The sequence below is a fragment of the Sitophilus oryzae genome, unplaced genomic scaffold (assembly GCF_002938485.1).
Source record: "Sitophilus oryzae breed Bouriz unplaced genomic scaffold, Soryzae_2.0 scaffold_177_pilon_pilon, whole genome shotgun sequence".
In the NCBI taxonomy this organism is placed as follows: domain Eukaryota; kingdom Metazoa; phylum Arthropoda; class Insecta; order Coleoptera; family Curculionidae; genus Sitophilus; species Sitophilus oryzae.
Window position 1 is genome coordinate 8,618,484 of NW_022146479.1, and position 16,230 is coordinate 8,634,713.

Genomic DNA, 16,230 nt, shown 5'->3' on the forward strand with positions numbered 1-16,230 from the left:
ATAGTTATTAAGATCAGACCTCTTCCCTGTAAGCCTCATAAGTGATCCTAAGAGCCAATCTATGTTTATCTGGTGCAAAATAAAAAAAAATGTCGATGTTTTCTTGCTTAGTGCCCACATACTCTGCGTTCTTCGTGCTTTAGTTGTCGTTAAAAATCGTAACTTTGTAACAGAGCAAACCTTTCACTACTCAAACGTTCATTGTGTTGTAGAAGTCAGGTCATGTAGAATATCTCAAGAACATAAAATTTTCAACTGGTACATACAGTAAAAAATGATATTGATTTATTATCTTTGCTGTCAAATATGAAACACTAGCCGTTAGTTGAATACTCGTTATTACTCAATATTTTTATATTAAGCCTGAAAATGCACTAATTCTACTCCTATGCTTTGTCAAAAAATCTCTTCATAGGTGACAACTATTAAAATATTTATACATGGTGGTCTTAACTAAGTGCAAATATTTTTAGGGATAGAATATTTCGAGCCCAGGCCCAGAAACACGTCTATGAAGTAGATTAAATTTACAAGAAAAAAAATCCAGAAAAGATACACTGGTTCTCAAAATTTAAGCGAAAAATCATTTTTTTTATTTTCGAAGTAAAATATCTGGTTTATTTTAGAATTATCCTTGTCTATATATAATATAGTCTGACAATGAGGGGTATTGTGAGCTGCTGCCACCATGCAGCCTTTTTTTGAACCTTAAACATGAATGAAAATCGCCAAGAATTTTACCCCTCAATTAAAATGGTGGGAGATGGGCGGATCTAGGTTTAATAGTATATTTCTGTATATTTTCAACTTTCTTTTCTAAATCCGAGTTCCGAGTTTTTAACCTTGATTTAACCTTGGTCGGGCTCAAATTTTATTTCCATGTAAAAAAATATATAAAGAAGCAATTTTTGATAGATAAATTTTTATTTTAATATTATTATATCTTTAAATAAAATTTTGAGCTAACTTCCAAACAGATACACAAGAAAGAATGTTTTCAATAAAATGAAATTAAATTGCACAGAATTTTTTTCAATATTGAAGATTATTTTTATCTATTAATCCTTGTATATGAATACAAGATATTAATTAAATTAGATCTGTATTAGAAACATAAAAATAAGAATTATTTAATTATACCTCTGATTATACGCATTGAAAATAGTTTTAGTTTTCCTGAAGATTTTTTCTACATATTTTAATAGGTGTAATCAATGGAAAAAAAATATTGTTTTTTAATTTTGAATGGTATTTTTATTGTAAATATGAACAAAAGACCATATTTATCTATATAAACAAAAGAAAACAATTTGGAAAATTTGCCTACAGTATGTCCCCAAGTTTTCTCTAAAACAGTGTGGAAATTTGACAAAGAATAGGTAAACAGGATTAACCATTTAGACAAGCAAAATCTTTTATGAAAAATGCATTTTTTTAAATGTTAATTAAAAAAGTGCTTCTGTAAAGACAATCCAGGGATATACTGTATATTAGATACTTCGATAATGGTTCAATAAGGTTTATAGGGAAAGGAAGAACGACTGGAAAATTGGGGATAAACTGCAAGTATTTTTTTCTATGGGATTTTTGTATGAACTAAAGATCATAATGATAGTTAGTGTATGAACTCGTAAGTTGTTTTTTTTGTTGTAAGAATTTATAATATGTTTTTAAACTCAATTATTAATTAATAAAGATTTATTCTGAAGTTTACAATTAAGAATAAGTCGCCAAAATTGCTAATATTTATTTCTTGTGTAGATACACTGTATTTTTTTTTTTATAAAACTTTAGGAGGTTTAAAATTCTATTTATTCACTAGGGTTGCGATATATGTATGTATGTATATTTTTTCTTTGTGATGTTCATTGTGAAATTATTTTCATTAAAAATATTTTTCAAGAGACTAAGACAAACAGAAAAAATTGAACAAATTTAAATACTAAAATCTATTACTCCATCAATTTGGTTCATAAACTTGTTGTAGTAAGTATTAGTAGGTATGTAGGTATTATATTTATGTGTTTAAATCAAGTAAAATTTAGATGAATTTAGATATCGGTATCTTCTCTTGGATTTAGAATGAGTTTAAACTTGCAAAGAAAACATTTTCAATAAGACTATGTAGTTTTATTATTTAATTTTATTTTTTCCTAACCAATTGTGTATATCAAGCATACCTTATACCGTATGATCGAAAAAAACGGCGCGTCAGTTGGCTTGGAAATGACGATCGAACTTTTCCCATATAATTTTACATATAAAATGACAGCGATCTTCATTTTATAGCCATCGCTGACGCCGTTTTATTCGATCATACGGTATCTTTGTAGAACAAAAAACCTGCTTCTTTAACTTATCATCATAAAAAATAAGGCTTCCTTCGTTCCAACACACAAACCAAGTTTCTAGTTAATCATTAATTTATCACTAGAAAACAATTACATATCACATTTTTGCACTGATAACCACTGTCAAATCACTATTTAATGTTAGCTGTCAGTCTCTTAAGACTTCGGCTGCAAATGCACTAATGGATATGCATGAGCACATTAGTCCACTTTTTATTTAATATTGCATAGAGTAGATCTTCCATTGTCTTAAGTCCCATCCACTGTCTGATGTTGACGAAGCCATGACATCCTCTCTTTCCCTTAATCTTTCCTTCAATGATCAACTGAAGGAATTGGTATCTATTATTACGTATCACGTAACCCCATCCTCTGTTAATACACTTGTATGCATAATACCGGCAACTTTTTAGGAACATCCGGGTTTGTAGTCCTAATTTTTGGGGCATCTAGTGGATTCAATCAGCATGTCCAGCTTGAAATCATTCATAGTTGACTGGTTGGTATATTTTCTAGCTTGCTGCTTCTAGCAATATATTTTGATATTGTATGCACTAATTTAACTGTTAGGTCACTAATTCTATGACAATGGCAATCGTGTTAACCTTAAAACAGAACATAATTGATATTAAAAAACGATAAATACGATCAAAAACATACATAGATTTATATCGAAGAAATGTTATAATTTTTGCTACAGTAGATTACAGTACTTACCAGTCCTATTATTTTCGGTAGTTCCACAATAGTTCTGAACGCAATATATGCCTGGAAAATCAATATTGGCCTAGGAATTTCTGAATTTCCCTTTTATTTTCAGATTTTGATTGTTTGTTTTGAAGTATCGCGTGAGGTTAGGTTTCATCTTTCATCAACAACAGTTTGCGCGCGCTCCTTTTTCGTTCAAAATTTGTTCGATTGTTTATCGTCTCTATTTTCTTAATTATGCAGTCGAATTATTCTTTTTGGTAATAAATGGAATGTTGGGAATTTTGTTATTACTCTGATTTAAATATTCAGCCCAGAATTTTTTTTAGATACTCATTGTTTTTAAGAAAGACTCTAACATGACCCCAACTAACGGAAAGTAAAATCATTCCTAATAAGGAAACTCTAGTAATCGACCAATTAGAGAGTGAGAAATCCCACCTTTCCTAAAAATTCGAAATCGTAGCGTAGGGGAATACGAAAACTTCTGAGGAGCCCTCGCCACCTGGTGAACAGAGCCCCAAAGCATCCGATCATTGTATATCTATATCATCTATAATCAAGGGAATTATTTAAAAAACGGTAAAGAGAAAATATGTTTCCAACTCTCAAAAATATTTGCAGTTATTTAAGACTCACCCTGTATAACGATATGAAGCTAGAAGAAAAAAGTTTTTTTAAAGAAAGTTAATTTATTAAATAAGAGTGATTATCGGTATAAACAATAAATTGTTTTTATTTTCAATAGATGTATGTAACTGATTAGGAAATTCATGAATATTGTCTCTGACAGACAGCACAGGTGCTATTAGAGCATTTGAAATTGGTGAATAGAAAAATAACCTTGATGTATTATGTATTATTATGTATCTCTTTGTCTAATTTAAAAAGTTATATATCATCTATTAGTCAACATGAATGTTTTATGTTCTCCGGCATAATTTTCGATGTTTTTCTCTGTTCGAAACAACGTAGTAGACCTTGGAAATATTTTTTGTCCATTATGAGCTCTTGTCTATTAATCATCAGATGGACTAGTTAAACGTGTGCGTGCCCATTTGGATTGAACATCATTAACCAAACCGAATTTAAAAATCATAAAATAACTAAAAAGGTGTTACTGTCAAGGTGAAACAGGTTGACAAAAAAACTTGTCCGCTATCTAAGGCGGCGGTGATTTGATTTAACGCATTCATCATGTTCGCATTAAATTTCTATGGGAAGTGTGAAATATCATGGCCGACATCTAACTAAACACATTATTAAAACTATATTAAAACAAATTAGAATTGATTATTCAACTAACCACACCCTTTTAAAATAAATATTTTAGATTTGTTTTATTGACGTCCATTTAGCTTACATATAATAATTTATTTTATTATCTAAGAATATATAAGAATAAAACAAAATAGTTGCTAGTCTGACATAAATTTTCATGGTTTTTGGTCTTAATTGAAATGTATTTTTTTCTCTCTTTGGCATTGAACTTATAACGAAGCTAATCAGAACCAGACACGCACATTTTGTATGTTTTTTTCACACCCATTACAAAATACAAAGTTAAGAGAGAAACAAAAGTAGCCTTTAACAGGCACTACTTCAGAATTAAGAATTAAGTACTATATGATCGAATAAAAACGGCGTCCAGTTGGCTGGGAAATGACGATCGATGACATTCTCCATTATAAATTTTCATATAAAATGACAGCTATCTTCATTTCATCGTTATTTTAAGGTGTTAGTTACATATACAATAGTACCGTCGTACAGTCAAAAATAATTCTGACCTTCTTGACAAAATGATGAAGGTTATGTTTTTAAAAATGCATTTTTCTAAAATAATAATTAATACTACGAATAATGAGCTCGAAGAGTTAGATCTTTTTAAACGTAAATATCTCAAAAACTAAGAAAAAATACCTGAAAATTTGTATTCCATTCGATAAGGAATAAAATTCTCTATCTCTATGCAAAATTTCAGCTCAATCGCAGATACTAATTTTTTCGGTCAACCTTAGGTGTTTTTAGCCGAAAAATTAAGGTTCTCTCCGATTGAGCTGAAATTTTGCATACATACGGAGAATTTGATTCTCTATCGAGTGAAAAAAACATAGGTATTTTTTTCCTAGAAAAAAGTTATTAAGGGTTATAGTTTATTGCCAACGAGGTCCAATCGTTAGAGATCGCACATTTTGTGGAAAAAAATTCGCAGCATCAGTTTACTCAGTTTCTACCACCATTTATCACTACGGGCATCACTTTAGACCATTTTAAACTAAATTTAGTGTACAGGGTGTCCCATTTTCGTGTGATAGAAAAATGCGGTTTTTACATCACTGTGCTACTTGTTTATAAAACTAAAGAAACTACACACAGATTTATCCTAGACATCTTAGTTCATGATATACAGGGTGAATTTGAAATTGTGGCATTTTTGTTACTCAAACTTGTGTTTTTAATGGGATATCCTATACATTATTTTTTCATTTTATTTGTCTTCTTATGAGCTGTCTAAAATATAATATTCTCTACTTATTTTCTCATAAATAACGTAACAAATGCACAATTAAACTGTTTAACATAAATCAACCTAGTTTAAGATAGTATTATTATTTTATTTTATTTAAATAGATAATTCTGTTTATCATCGTGTTATCTTAATAAACTACACTGAAAATGAACTTGTGCTGCTGTTAGCTGCTGTCGATCAGAGACATTTTCACCCCATACTGTTAATCCATAAAAATATTAAAGCTGCTCTGAAACAATAGCTTCACACCTCTGCAAATACATACTAAGAAATAGCGCATCATCATACATAGGCGTAGCCTGAGGGGACATAGCGGGATATTTACCCTTACCATCCCTTATAAATAATAAAATTTAATCGTACTTTTGATCCAACATTTAAATTGTCTGTGTGCCGAGCTCGAGGACAACCTCTTTCATAATCATTATTCTTCTATAGGTTTGAAGAAATAAACACATCATTCATTATTTATAATTTTACTTTGACTTATACGACACAAGTGCTGTCGATTTTATAAAAGAAATATAAGTACTCTCAAGATAAACTAGTTTCTGATTATAATTTATGTCGTTTTTCATGAAGGCGCGCAGGTGTACTGAAACATGACCAAATATGTATGTATTGTACTTGCTTTTTTTCATGTAATTTTAAGTGTACGTATATAGATATTGTATGCCACTTACCTTTATATCTGCTTCCATTTTTCTGCAAAAGACAATTGTCAGCCTCAAAAAATGCCCATACCTGAAGAAATAAAGAATTTTATGTGTATTTACTTCAAAAGAATTTATATGGTTTTTGTTAAAAAATATCAAATAAATTAACAGAAAAATTAATAATGTCATTAAATACGGATCTGCTAAAAAACTGTTAATATTTTAGCGAATACGTCTTCAGCCTCTATAAAATAAGTATATATAATTCTATGCATATTATGTGAAATTCAGATTTTTAAGAGCATTAGAAACATCTTTATCAAACATGTTAATTGAAAAAATCGCATTCTTTAGCTTAAGAATGGTTTTCTTTGTTACAGAATGGGCTCTTCATCGCTGAAAACGAGTCAGATGGTATAGGGATATGTCCCTACGACCCTAACCACAACAGTACAGCGATCTACAGTTCGGGACATTTATTTTCGGCGACAGTTGCTGACTTCTCAGGAGGAGACCCACTTATTTACAGGGACCCCTTTCGGACGGAATTATCTGATCTCAAACATCTCAATGGTAAATTATGGTTTTGGGCTCGATTTCCCTTCAAATTGTACCTCCAGCCAGCTGGGATAATAGTCAATTGGACTCAGTTTGGCTCGACGAATTTTGTAGTATATAATCACATTCATATATTGCTAATAAAACTACTATTCAGTGGTCTGCAAAATATTTTAGTTTTAAAATCCTAAATATATCAAAACCTGTGAGCAATAATAATTACTTTTTTCTTGTCCATGACTAAGCAATGTTTAATTTCATGCAGCAATAAGCGAATAATTTAAATAAATAACTGGTAAAACTATTTTCAATATAAAATTGAATACCTTTTATTTATTTTTGCATAATTTTTAACTATTTTTAGTTGAAAATTAGAAAACACAAATCAGATCTTCAATTTCTCTTTAAAGAACGTTAAATGATCGTGTCGAAACATTTTTTTTTCGATAGTAATAGAATAATTATTGATTTTATGGTTTAAAAATGACTCCGAAATTGCTTTTTGTTAGAATATAATTAAAAATAAATAAACAGACTTGAAAGAAAACGCGGTTCACGGTCGTGAACAAGTGCACATATCGCGATGAATATTTTCTGCATGTGTAGGCAGATTCTGAAAGGATCTCTCTATGTCGAGTTGACTATCGTCCCTCCAGCTCCTTATCTAAAAAAAGGTCTCTTTTAAAAACGGATCCCGCCGTGATATAAAGGCCCATAATGAGCTATTCTTCGTAGGCCACCGCACCGCAAGTGGAAGGCCATTTTGCTCCTATTTTATATCTTTTCGTTCGTCTTAAATACGTCGGGCGTTAAGCAGCGGCAGCGGCCGCCATTTTTGAACGGGCGCCGCCATTTTACTTCACCGGAAGTAACGTTTTAACTTAATTTCGAGCCCCCTGGTCATCGAGCAGTGGCACGATCTGCCTCTGGAGATCTCTCGGTTGCAAATATGGTTGTTTGTAAATAATTTGTAACGGTCGCTTTTTCACTGAAAGCATTTTACGATTCGAGTACATACACTGCTTAAAGAAATTAGGTGGGCGTCAGGTCAATATACAGTATTATATGTTAAAACTTGGAGAAACCTTCTCTAGAATGGTGGAGAAATTCACAGGCTAAAAAGTTCATAGTAGAACATTCGCCAAAATTTGGCAGGCCAGATAAGCAAAGACAGAAAGACGCAGTCAAAGATGTATAGTGGATCTACCAACAGCGCATTGTAAAAGCTTATAGGATTGATGGACGAAGTCAAGTGCAGGTTCTGTCAATCTATAGAAGAAACGACAGCACTGGGAAATATGCGGTTTAGGTGATTCTGAAGCTATAATAGCTAATATTAAGATGACACAGCGAAGTGAGACTCATAACAGTAAAGTGAGAAAGACAGCCCTTCAAAAAATCGTAAGCTTGGTATTCGCCGTGGAAACTGCGATAACTAGCTTTTAGCCATATTGGAAAGGTATCTTTACTTGCATAAGACAAAAGTAGAAACGAAAAATTCCATTCCAGTTCTTATCCATATGACAAAGATGGCCCTATTGTGAAGCTTAAAAATGTATTATTAACGTTTAGTGGGTTGAGGAAGAGACAAATAACTGTTGAGCCTTACCAAGCCTTACCAAAGAATATATTATGATATTCTTTGGCCTCACTCTCAAAAGATCACAAACTTGGAGTCACTAGACATATATTTATTTTATTGTTGTACCTATCTTTGTCACATCCATCAATATGACAAAGGCCGAAAGGTGATCTTATTGAGAAAATTCAGATGGTTCGGAAACTTGTACAGAAATTAACAGTGAGAGACTGGATATGTTTAAATTATTATGTTAACTCATTATGCTAAGCCTACGTAAAGTCGTATTCTAATTAAAAATCAGGAAGTGATTATGTTATATACTCCAACATATCGTATTACCTAAGCACCACTCAAGTCTACAAAACTTAATTTAACAGATATTTAGACTAGTATGGTTGCGAGTAGATATATGTAAAGTTGTTTTGCATTGAAAAAACATAATTATGCGCACCTGTTTGCTAAATGTTGCGATTATTTTTTTTTCTCTCTTAGAGGCAAGACGATGATTATAATTCATTATGTTTTTGCAACGATTATTAATATAAATCAAGGTAACATCCCATTATTGAAACAGCCAGATGTCTGTCGGCTTTCGAAGGTTAGAGGACCCGGTAAGAGAATACCAAGTGGTATTTAATTTTAATATATTAAATCAATTAATTCCAACTTACACGACATTGTTCTTACATATAATGATGTCTGAATCACATTCCTGTGAAACACTAATATGTACTAGAAAACAATACTAATTTTATATGAATCATATAATTAAATCAATAATTTTTTTCTTAAGAAAATCTGTTGTTTCAATAAAATGTAGGGTATTAAATATGACACAAAAACGAATTTATATTTCGTTGTGCCCCCAGCAGCGGGTTAAAACCAGAATATATTTTTCTTTAGAAGCGGTAAATGTAAAGAGAAATGCCTGTAGGCGGTTTCATGAATTTTTACGCGAACACACAGTAGCTTATAACTACAATTATTCCAATTCAAGATACTAATGTCGGACCTTTTGAATCAGACTAAGATATAATCTATTTATTTCCAAATAACTTGTTTGCAACCGCTAATAAGCTGAAAAACTGTTATATTTTCCGAGTTATTTAAGTAGCGGTAGTGGTAGCAAGCTGAAAGCTCTTTCGTAGTAGCACTATTGTATATAGAAGCGACTATATATAGCCTTTGGTACTGGTCATATTATGTTTCTTAATGATTTAATCAAAGCAACATTCTCCCGGCTATGTAATAAGCTAGGAAAAGGTATCATCATCACTTCAAATATTTTTCTTTTGCTCTGCTTCTAACAAGGAGGGAAAACAGTGGCGTATCATCTTCAATATTTACCTAATTATTATCTATTTAATACAAAACTCAGTTCAGCATATTTTACTGTTACAAATCTCAGGAAAAGCAATAGAAACACCGAAACGGAGTACTTATTTATTGACAAATATCTGAAAACTCATTGGTTGTTTATTTATTTGACTAAAACATATTGTAACAGCCAACAAACGGATAGCGATTTATCTGAGCAACTATACATTCCGTAGCACAGAGTTGGCCTTGTTTTAAATCGCACCGATCAAATATTTCTTAACATGCAGGGCAACTAATTTTTATTAAATTCTGGTATATAATAATAATGGTCAGTATTAGTTATTAGCCTGGTTAAAATTTCTTTTTAACATTTATATTCATGTAAAACAAATATATGATAATATTTTTCATTAAATAACTATATACGGTTGTTTGATAATTGGAACAGAAATAACTGGTTTGAATTTGAATCACTGTTCTTTCAAAAATGATAATATAATGTGATATATATCATATATATGAATAAATAAACAAAACAAAATTAATTAGTACATTAGGTAAGTCTGTAACTCCGGATTTGGACTACATTCCAGAGTTTAGAAAGCTCAGATATTTTAACAGTAAGCTTTCTAATAATTCAATTAGTAAAATACTGACTTTGAATATAGACAATATAATTACGCCTATACGTTTTATAACGCCTATATATGTTTTATAAAATTATATTTCTTTCAAATTTCAGCTCCGAATTTCGTCAGCTCAATCACGCACGGAGAGTACATCTATTTCTTCTTCAGAGAGACGGCTGTAGAGTTTATGAACTGTGGCAAGGTAAGGATCGAGAAAAACGTCGAAAAAATCGAGTTCAAAAGGCAATTCCTTATTTCTTCTTCCAGATAATTTACTCGCGAGTGGCCAGGGTTTGCAAACACGACAAGGGCGGTCCGCATCAATCAAGGAGTAAGTGGACAACATTCACAAAGGCAAGACTGAACTGTTCCGTACCCGGGGAGTACCCATTTTATTTTGATGAAATACGTAAGTACCAGGCAATAAATTTACACGTAATTGGGACTAATACCGCCGCTCCGTCCACTGCCCGTAATGATTTAACCATAAATTAGCCTCCTTCTATTATCTAAGATTAAATATTTAAATGTTTACGAAGGGTATTATTAGAATTTTTTCTCTTCCACATGTTGTTTCGCAAGGACTTAAAATGTCATGCAAAAAATAGGTTACTTTAACAAGGCTGTTAAAATATTTATTAATATTTTTGTTAAGGTTTTAATCGTATTAATCTACCACTGTAAGACTTCCTACTGCTTGTAATCTTGAAATGAAAAATTACTCTAATAGAAAATCGGGCTCTTTTTCCATTAAAAGAATTTTCTGCAATTATGTCTCAGATGATTTATCGCATTTTACTCTGGCCGTATATGTAGCCGGTAAAACTACAGAAATATGAATAAAATTTCAAGTATTGCGGCATTTTTATAACGAACCACAATGATATGTATCTTGACAGTAAAACAGCTTGAATTTATAATTGTAAAAATATGAAATCTATTTGTACAGTAGCGTCCTACAGAAATATTTTTGTGGTCCCCCTTAAAATGAGTCGCCGCTGCTAAAATATGTGTAATAATACGAACCTATCCAATAATGACAAATCTAAAAGAACTAATTATTACATAGTGAACAACTTGCTCGATATTGCGTTCAATTTAAAATTGGAAAACTCACAAGCAATTACTATTATTGGCCTGATAGAGGCAATTAAAGTTCTATAGATTAATAAGGTATATCTATCGCTCATCATATTACTAGAACTTTTTTCAGAGTCTATAGGAAGTCAACTCAATTCATTGGCCTTTTACAGCGCAAAGTTCTTTGTGGCCCATTGTTAGCAGTTTTTATTCTATGTAATTAGTTTAAATAAACGAAAAAAAGTCTCAGTGAGTCAGTTCTTCGAGTCATTTTCGTCTAGTTCGCGTCTTTGTTTCTGCGTGGGCTACTAAATAAATGTTAAGCGATGTTCTCTGCTTTATATTTCAATTATTTTCTGTCACACTTAACATACATTTAACGGTAAAATCAATAACGTTTGTTATAACCTGTACCGAGCCTACAAAAATTTCCATATGAATCGCCCGGCTTATTTATTATTCTCAGCGCTTTTTGACGCACCTTGTACACCAACATTTAAATGCCCAGACTACTCCTATTATTAATTTTTGACTTAATTAACTACTACGAGATATATGAACCGTAATTAACTAGATAAGCACTGATTTACTTTGGTTTCCTGTTGGCTCTTAATATACAGGAAAGCGATAGAAGTGTTCATAAGTTTTTGTTGAAAAGGAAAGTTTATTTATCTATGCATATCTAATCTTCTATAGTGTCATTTTAGATTTAAGAAACTGTAAATCTCCGAAGATTTTCTTCTACATATTAATTGATTAAGGGAACCTTTTCTCACGATGCCGAGGAATAAATTATGCAACTGTTATCATAATCTGTGGTGTTTCTGTAGTCTACAAGGTGTGCTTTGATAATTTTTTCTTTTAATCCCGACGTATCTTAGAGGATCATTTATTCTTTAATTGCACACTTAATCAGTCATGGTTAGTATCATTAGCAGATGACTAAAAATGAATAATACTATAGATCATCAACAGTTTTAACTATCCGCGGTTGATGGTTAGGAAATGTAATTTTCTGTGGTAACACCTAGAATTCCAGCTTAAATAAATCTTTCCTTGCATGTTGACGTTCCAGAGTTTTATAATAAACCAAGATAGCTTATGGTTAGTCTCAGAAGTTTCATTTTCAGTCATTGGAGCCATTATAAATGCTCTTAGACTGTCTGAGTTCCTCCAGTCCTATTATAAAGATAAGAATTGAACAATTAATCTTTCCTGTCTGAATTTCTTGTTGAATAATTGAATATAGTCAAAATGATGAAAATTGTGTTACTAATTGACTAACATATAGTTTTATGTATTGTAAAGTCCTATTCTTCGTTTTAAATGAAAGAGAACAATAAAAATTTGTTTAGTTATCTACTATTGATGCTAACATGGTTAGGGAATGTAATTTCCTGTGGTAACACTAAGGTTCCAACTTAATTTTTATTTTTCCTTGCAAGTTGACTGTCCAGCATCCATAATAAACCAAGAGAGATTTTGTTTAGCATCAGAAGCTCCACAGCTTCATTTTTAGTCATTGAATCCATAACAAATGTTAATATACCGGGTGCGTCTCAAAAGTGGCTCACCCCTATAACTTATTTCTTTTTTCAGTTAAAAAAAACGAGATTTGTTATGTTAGTATATGACATAAATTAAATTGATTGATGTATTCAATTGTGGAAATGACTATAACTTTTGATTTTTAAATGGCACCCTAGGTATCTTTTTACTTTATTCGATAGAAAATAACACTCTGAATAGAATGACATATCATATGTCAACTTTTGACATTTTCGCATATGGTTTATTTCAAATTATAACTTGCGGTTCGTAACGAAAATTTGACTCGAAATACCAAGTGTGTGGTACCAAATTATTCGTAAAAAAATGCTTTTTCCAAATATGCTAATGAGACACCCATTTGAAAAAATTGAGATACGATTAAAAATACGATTTGGGCATATTTTAACCGGCCAGGACAAGACACTGAAAACATTAGACAACCAGATTTATTTTTCCAAGCTTTTCAAGTCTCCTTGATTAAGATAATTAGTGTTTTTAACATTTTAACAACAATTTAAAACGATTACGATTTTTTATTAAACGAGACTGTTAAAAGTTGGTATATGATACATATGTCATTCTATTCAGAATATCGTTTTATGTAGAATAAAGTAAAAAAATACCGGGGGGGATTTAAAAATCAAAAGCGGTAGTCATTTCCGGTGAAACAGGACGTGACCAAAAACAATTGCATATGTCAATCAATCCCAATTTATGTCATATACTAACATACCAAATCTCGTTTTTTTTATCTGAAAAAAATAAAAAAAGTTGTAGGGGTGAGCCACTTTTGAGACGCACCCGGTATAATAAAGACCTTCTGAGGTCTTGCAGTCCTTGTCATAGAGATAAGAATTGAACAGTTGGACAACAAGACATTAAAAATGTGAAAATTGTGTTACTAATTGGCTAACGTATATTTTTATGAATTGTACAGTCCTCTTCTTCCTTTTAAATGAACGAGTACATTATACATTTCTTCAAATAACGAATTTAAGGATTAAAAGTTAAGCTTATATAGTCATTAAAAAGATGGAAATTGTGTCACTAATTGACTAACGGTTATTTTTATGAATTGCAGAGTCAACAAGTGCGATAATTGAACGCAAATATGGCGAATCGAGCACGAAGATCATCTACGGGGCCTTAACAACCCCGGACAACGCGATCGGCGGTTCTGCCATATGCGTCTTCCAGATGTCGGACATCGAGGAAGCATTTCGAGGACCTTTCAAGCACCAAGAGAGCATCAACGCTAATTGGTTGCCCGTCCCGGACAACAAAGTGCCCGAACCCAGGCCAGGGGAGTGCGTAAGGGACAGCAGGATCCTGCCGGACGCCAATGTGAACTTTATTAAGACGCACCCGCTCATGGAGAGAGCGGTTCCCTCTTACCAAGGCAGGCCCATTTTGATAAGAGTCAGCTTGAACTACCGGTTTACGGGTATAGCGGTCGATCCGCAAGTTAGAACAGTCAACGACAAGACGTACGACGTCATTTACATCGGAACAGGTGAGTGTGGAGAGTGCACAGGCTCATTGTATTTCGTTATCGTGGCTTCCTTTTAGATCTCTATACGGACCGTCGCGCGTTCGTGTATACCGGGCATTAGAAAATCCAACGAATGCCCTAAGATGCTCAACTAAGAAACTTTTTGTTTTATATTTATCTGTAGAGCAGGGTGCAAAAAAATCATGATTTAAAAAAAAATCCATTTTTTTATTTTAATCAATTTTTTTTTTATTTTAATGAGGCAACTCTGCCGGATATTGACAATATTAGCATTTCTACGGCGCGTGTCGTTTTTCTACATCGGGACATCGGTCACCGATATATTTTATTCTGTAAACTTTGCCGATACCCCTATTTTCGCAAAAAAATCGGCCGCTTAGATCAAAGGGATTTTTTTTTAAATAGTCATGACTGGCTTAAGTCGAGAATAAAATTAGTACCATCTAATGTTCAAAGTGCAAAGTACTTATTGCAGAAGAAAATGTCGGTAGAAATTTGGAATGAACTAGAAGATAAATTAGAGAAGGCGGTTAGCTTGATCAACGTTCAGCTGTTTCAAAAAGGTATAAAACAACCATGACTAATTTATCTTTTGACATTGATTAGTCCTCGGGAACAAAAATATAACCTGACATCAGAAGAAACTAGTTCTGCAATAGAGTTTGCGAATGAAATGTATTCAAATACCAGATTTCTGGCACTTCAAAATAAATCTCTTTCATTTAGAGGTGTAATGGCAACCACGAATCACACGAAATAACTTCAAAAATCGGTCCAACAAATCAAGTTGATTTAAATCATTGCACCCTGCTGTAGAGTCACCCACTGAAGTTTGGTACACTATTTCTTTTATACCCTGTATATACGATCCTGATGAAAGTTTTTTAATTTAAAATTCAGAAAAACACTTTAAAATCAATATTATTTTAAATTATTTGTTTCAGTGGGCTTATACTAATGAAATCTCCATAAAAGTATATACATTAGTCAAGATCATTATTTCTGTAAGGTGTGTCTTTCTTAACACATAGCAGGTCAACATATATGACGCTTTAAAAAAATTATCCGAACAAATTTTAGGCTGATTATCCAACACCGATTATTCGTGTTAACTATATATCTATTTATTTTCCTAAATACCGTTACTTAACTTATTAATAACAGACGCTCTTATCAATATTCATGATTTTAATTAATAAAAAAGCTGACCTAAAAATTAACCGTATTTGTTCATAATGAGGACTCTGTAATTTGTTGCGTTAATGATTTGTTAAGAGAACTTTTCTAATTTACAATTTGATAGGTATTCATAAGCCTGATTCATATTTTAGCTGAAAACGATGACTTCGAATTTAGTAATTTTAATCTTCGCTGATTTCATGTAATTATCTGGTTGAATTCAAATTGAGCCTGGTTTGACGAAAAAAAAAACTATTAGAATAATCATTATTATAATGCCACGGTAGTGGATGATTGATTTTTAGTGAGTATCCTATTTTAATTTGTCATCAGTCGTTTCTCAGAACATCTAACTAACCAGTTCCTTAGTTCAGGTATTATACTGTTAATGAGGCATAACACTTCTAACCTTGGGGGTTTGATTTCGTTTTAAGTGCTGCGATCAGACAGCAAGCTGTGTGTGTGTGTGTGTGTGTGTCTAATACAACTTTACGTTAAGGCGGTATTAGTGAGCTTTAAGCATCTGATTTATAAGGCATTTAAATAATCCTTAGATTAAAGTTTAAAAAG

General features: G+C 32.0%; 1 protein-coding gene across 1 annotated transcript in view; it reads left to right on the top strand.

The window, feature by feature from the left end:
- Positions 1-16,230, top strand: part of LOC115882337 (semaphorin-1A-like) — a 38,671-nt gene that overhangs the window by 19,973 nt on the left and 2,468 nt on the right. The window contains 4 exon segments of the mRNA XM_030900358.1: positions 6,629-6,821; positions 10,451-10,539; positions 10,605-10,746; positions 14,050-14,481. Coding sequence (XP_030756218.1) covers positions 6,629-6,821; positions 10,451-10,539; positions 10,605-10,746; positions 14,050-14,481 — 856 coding nt within the window.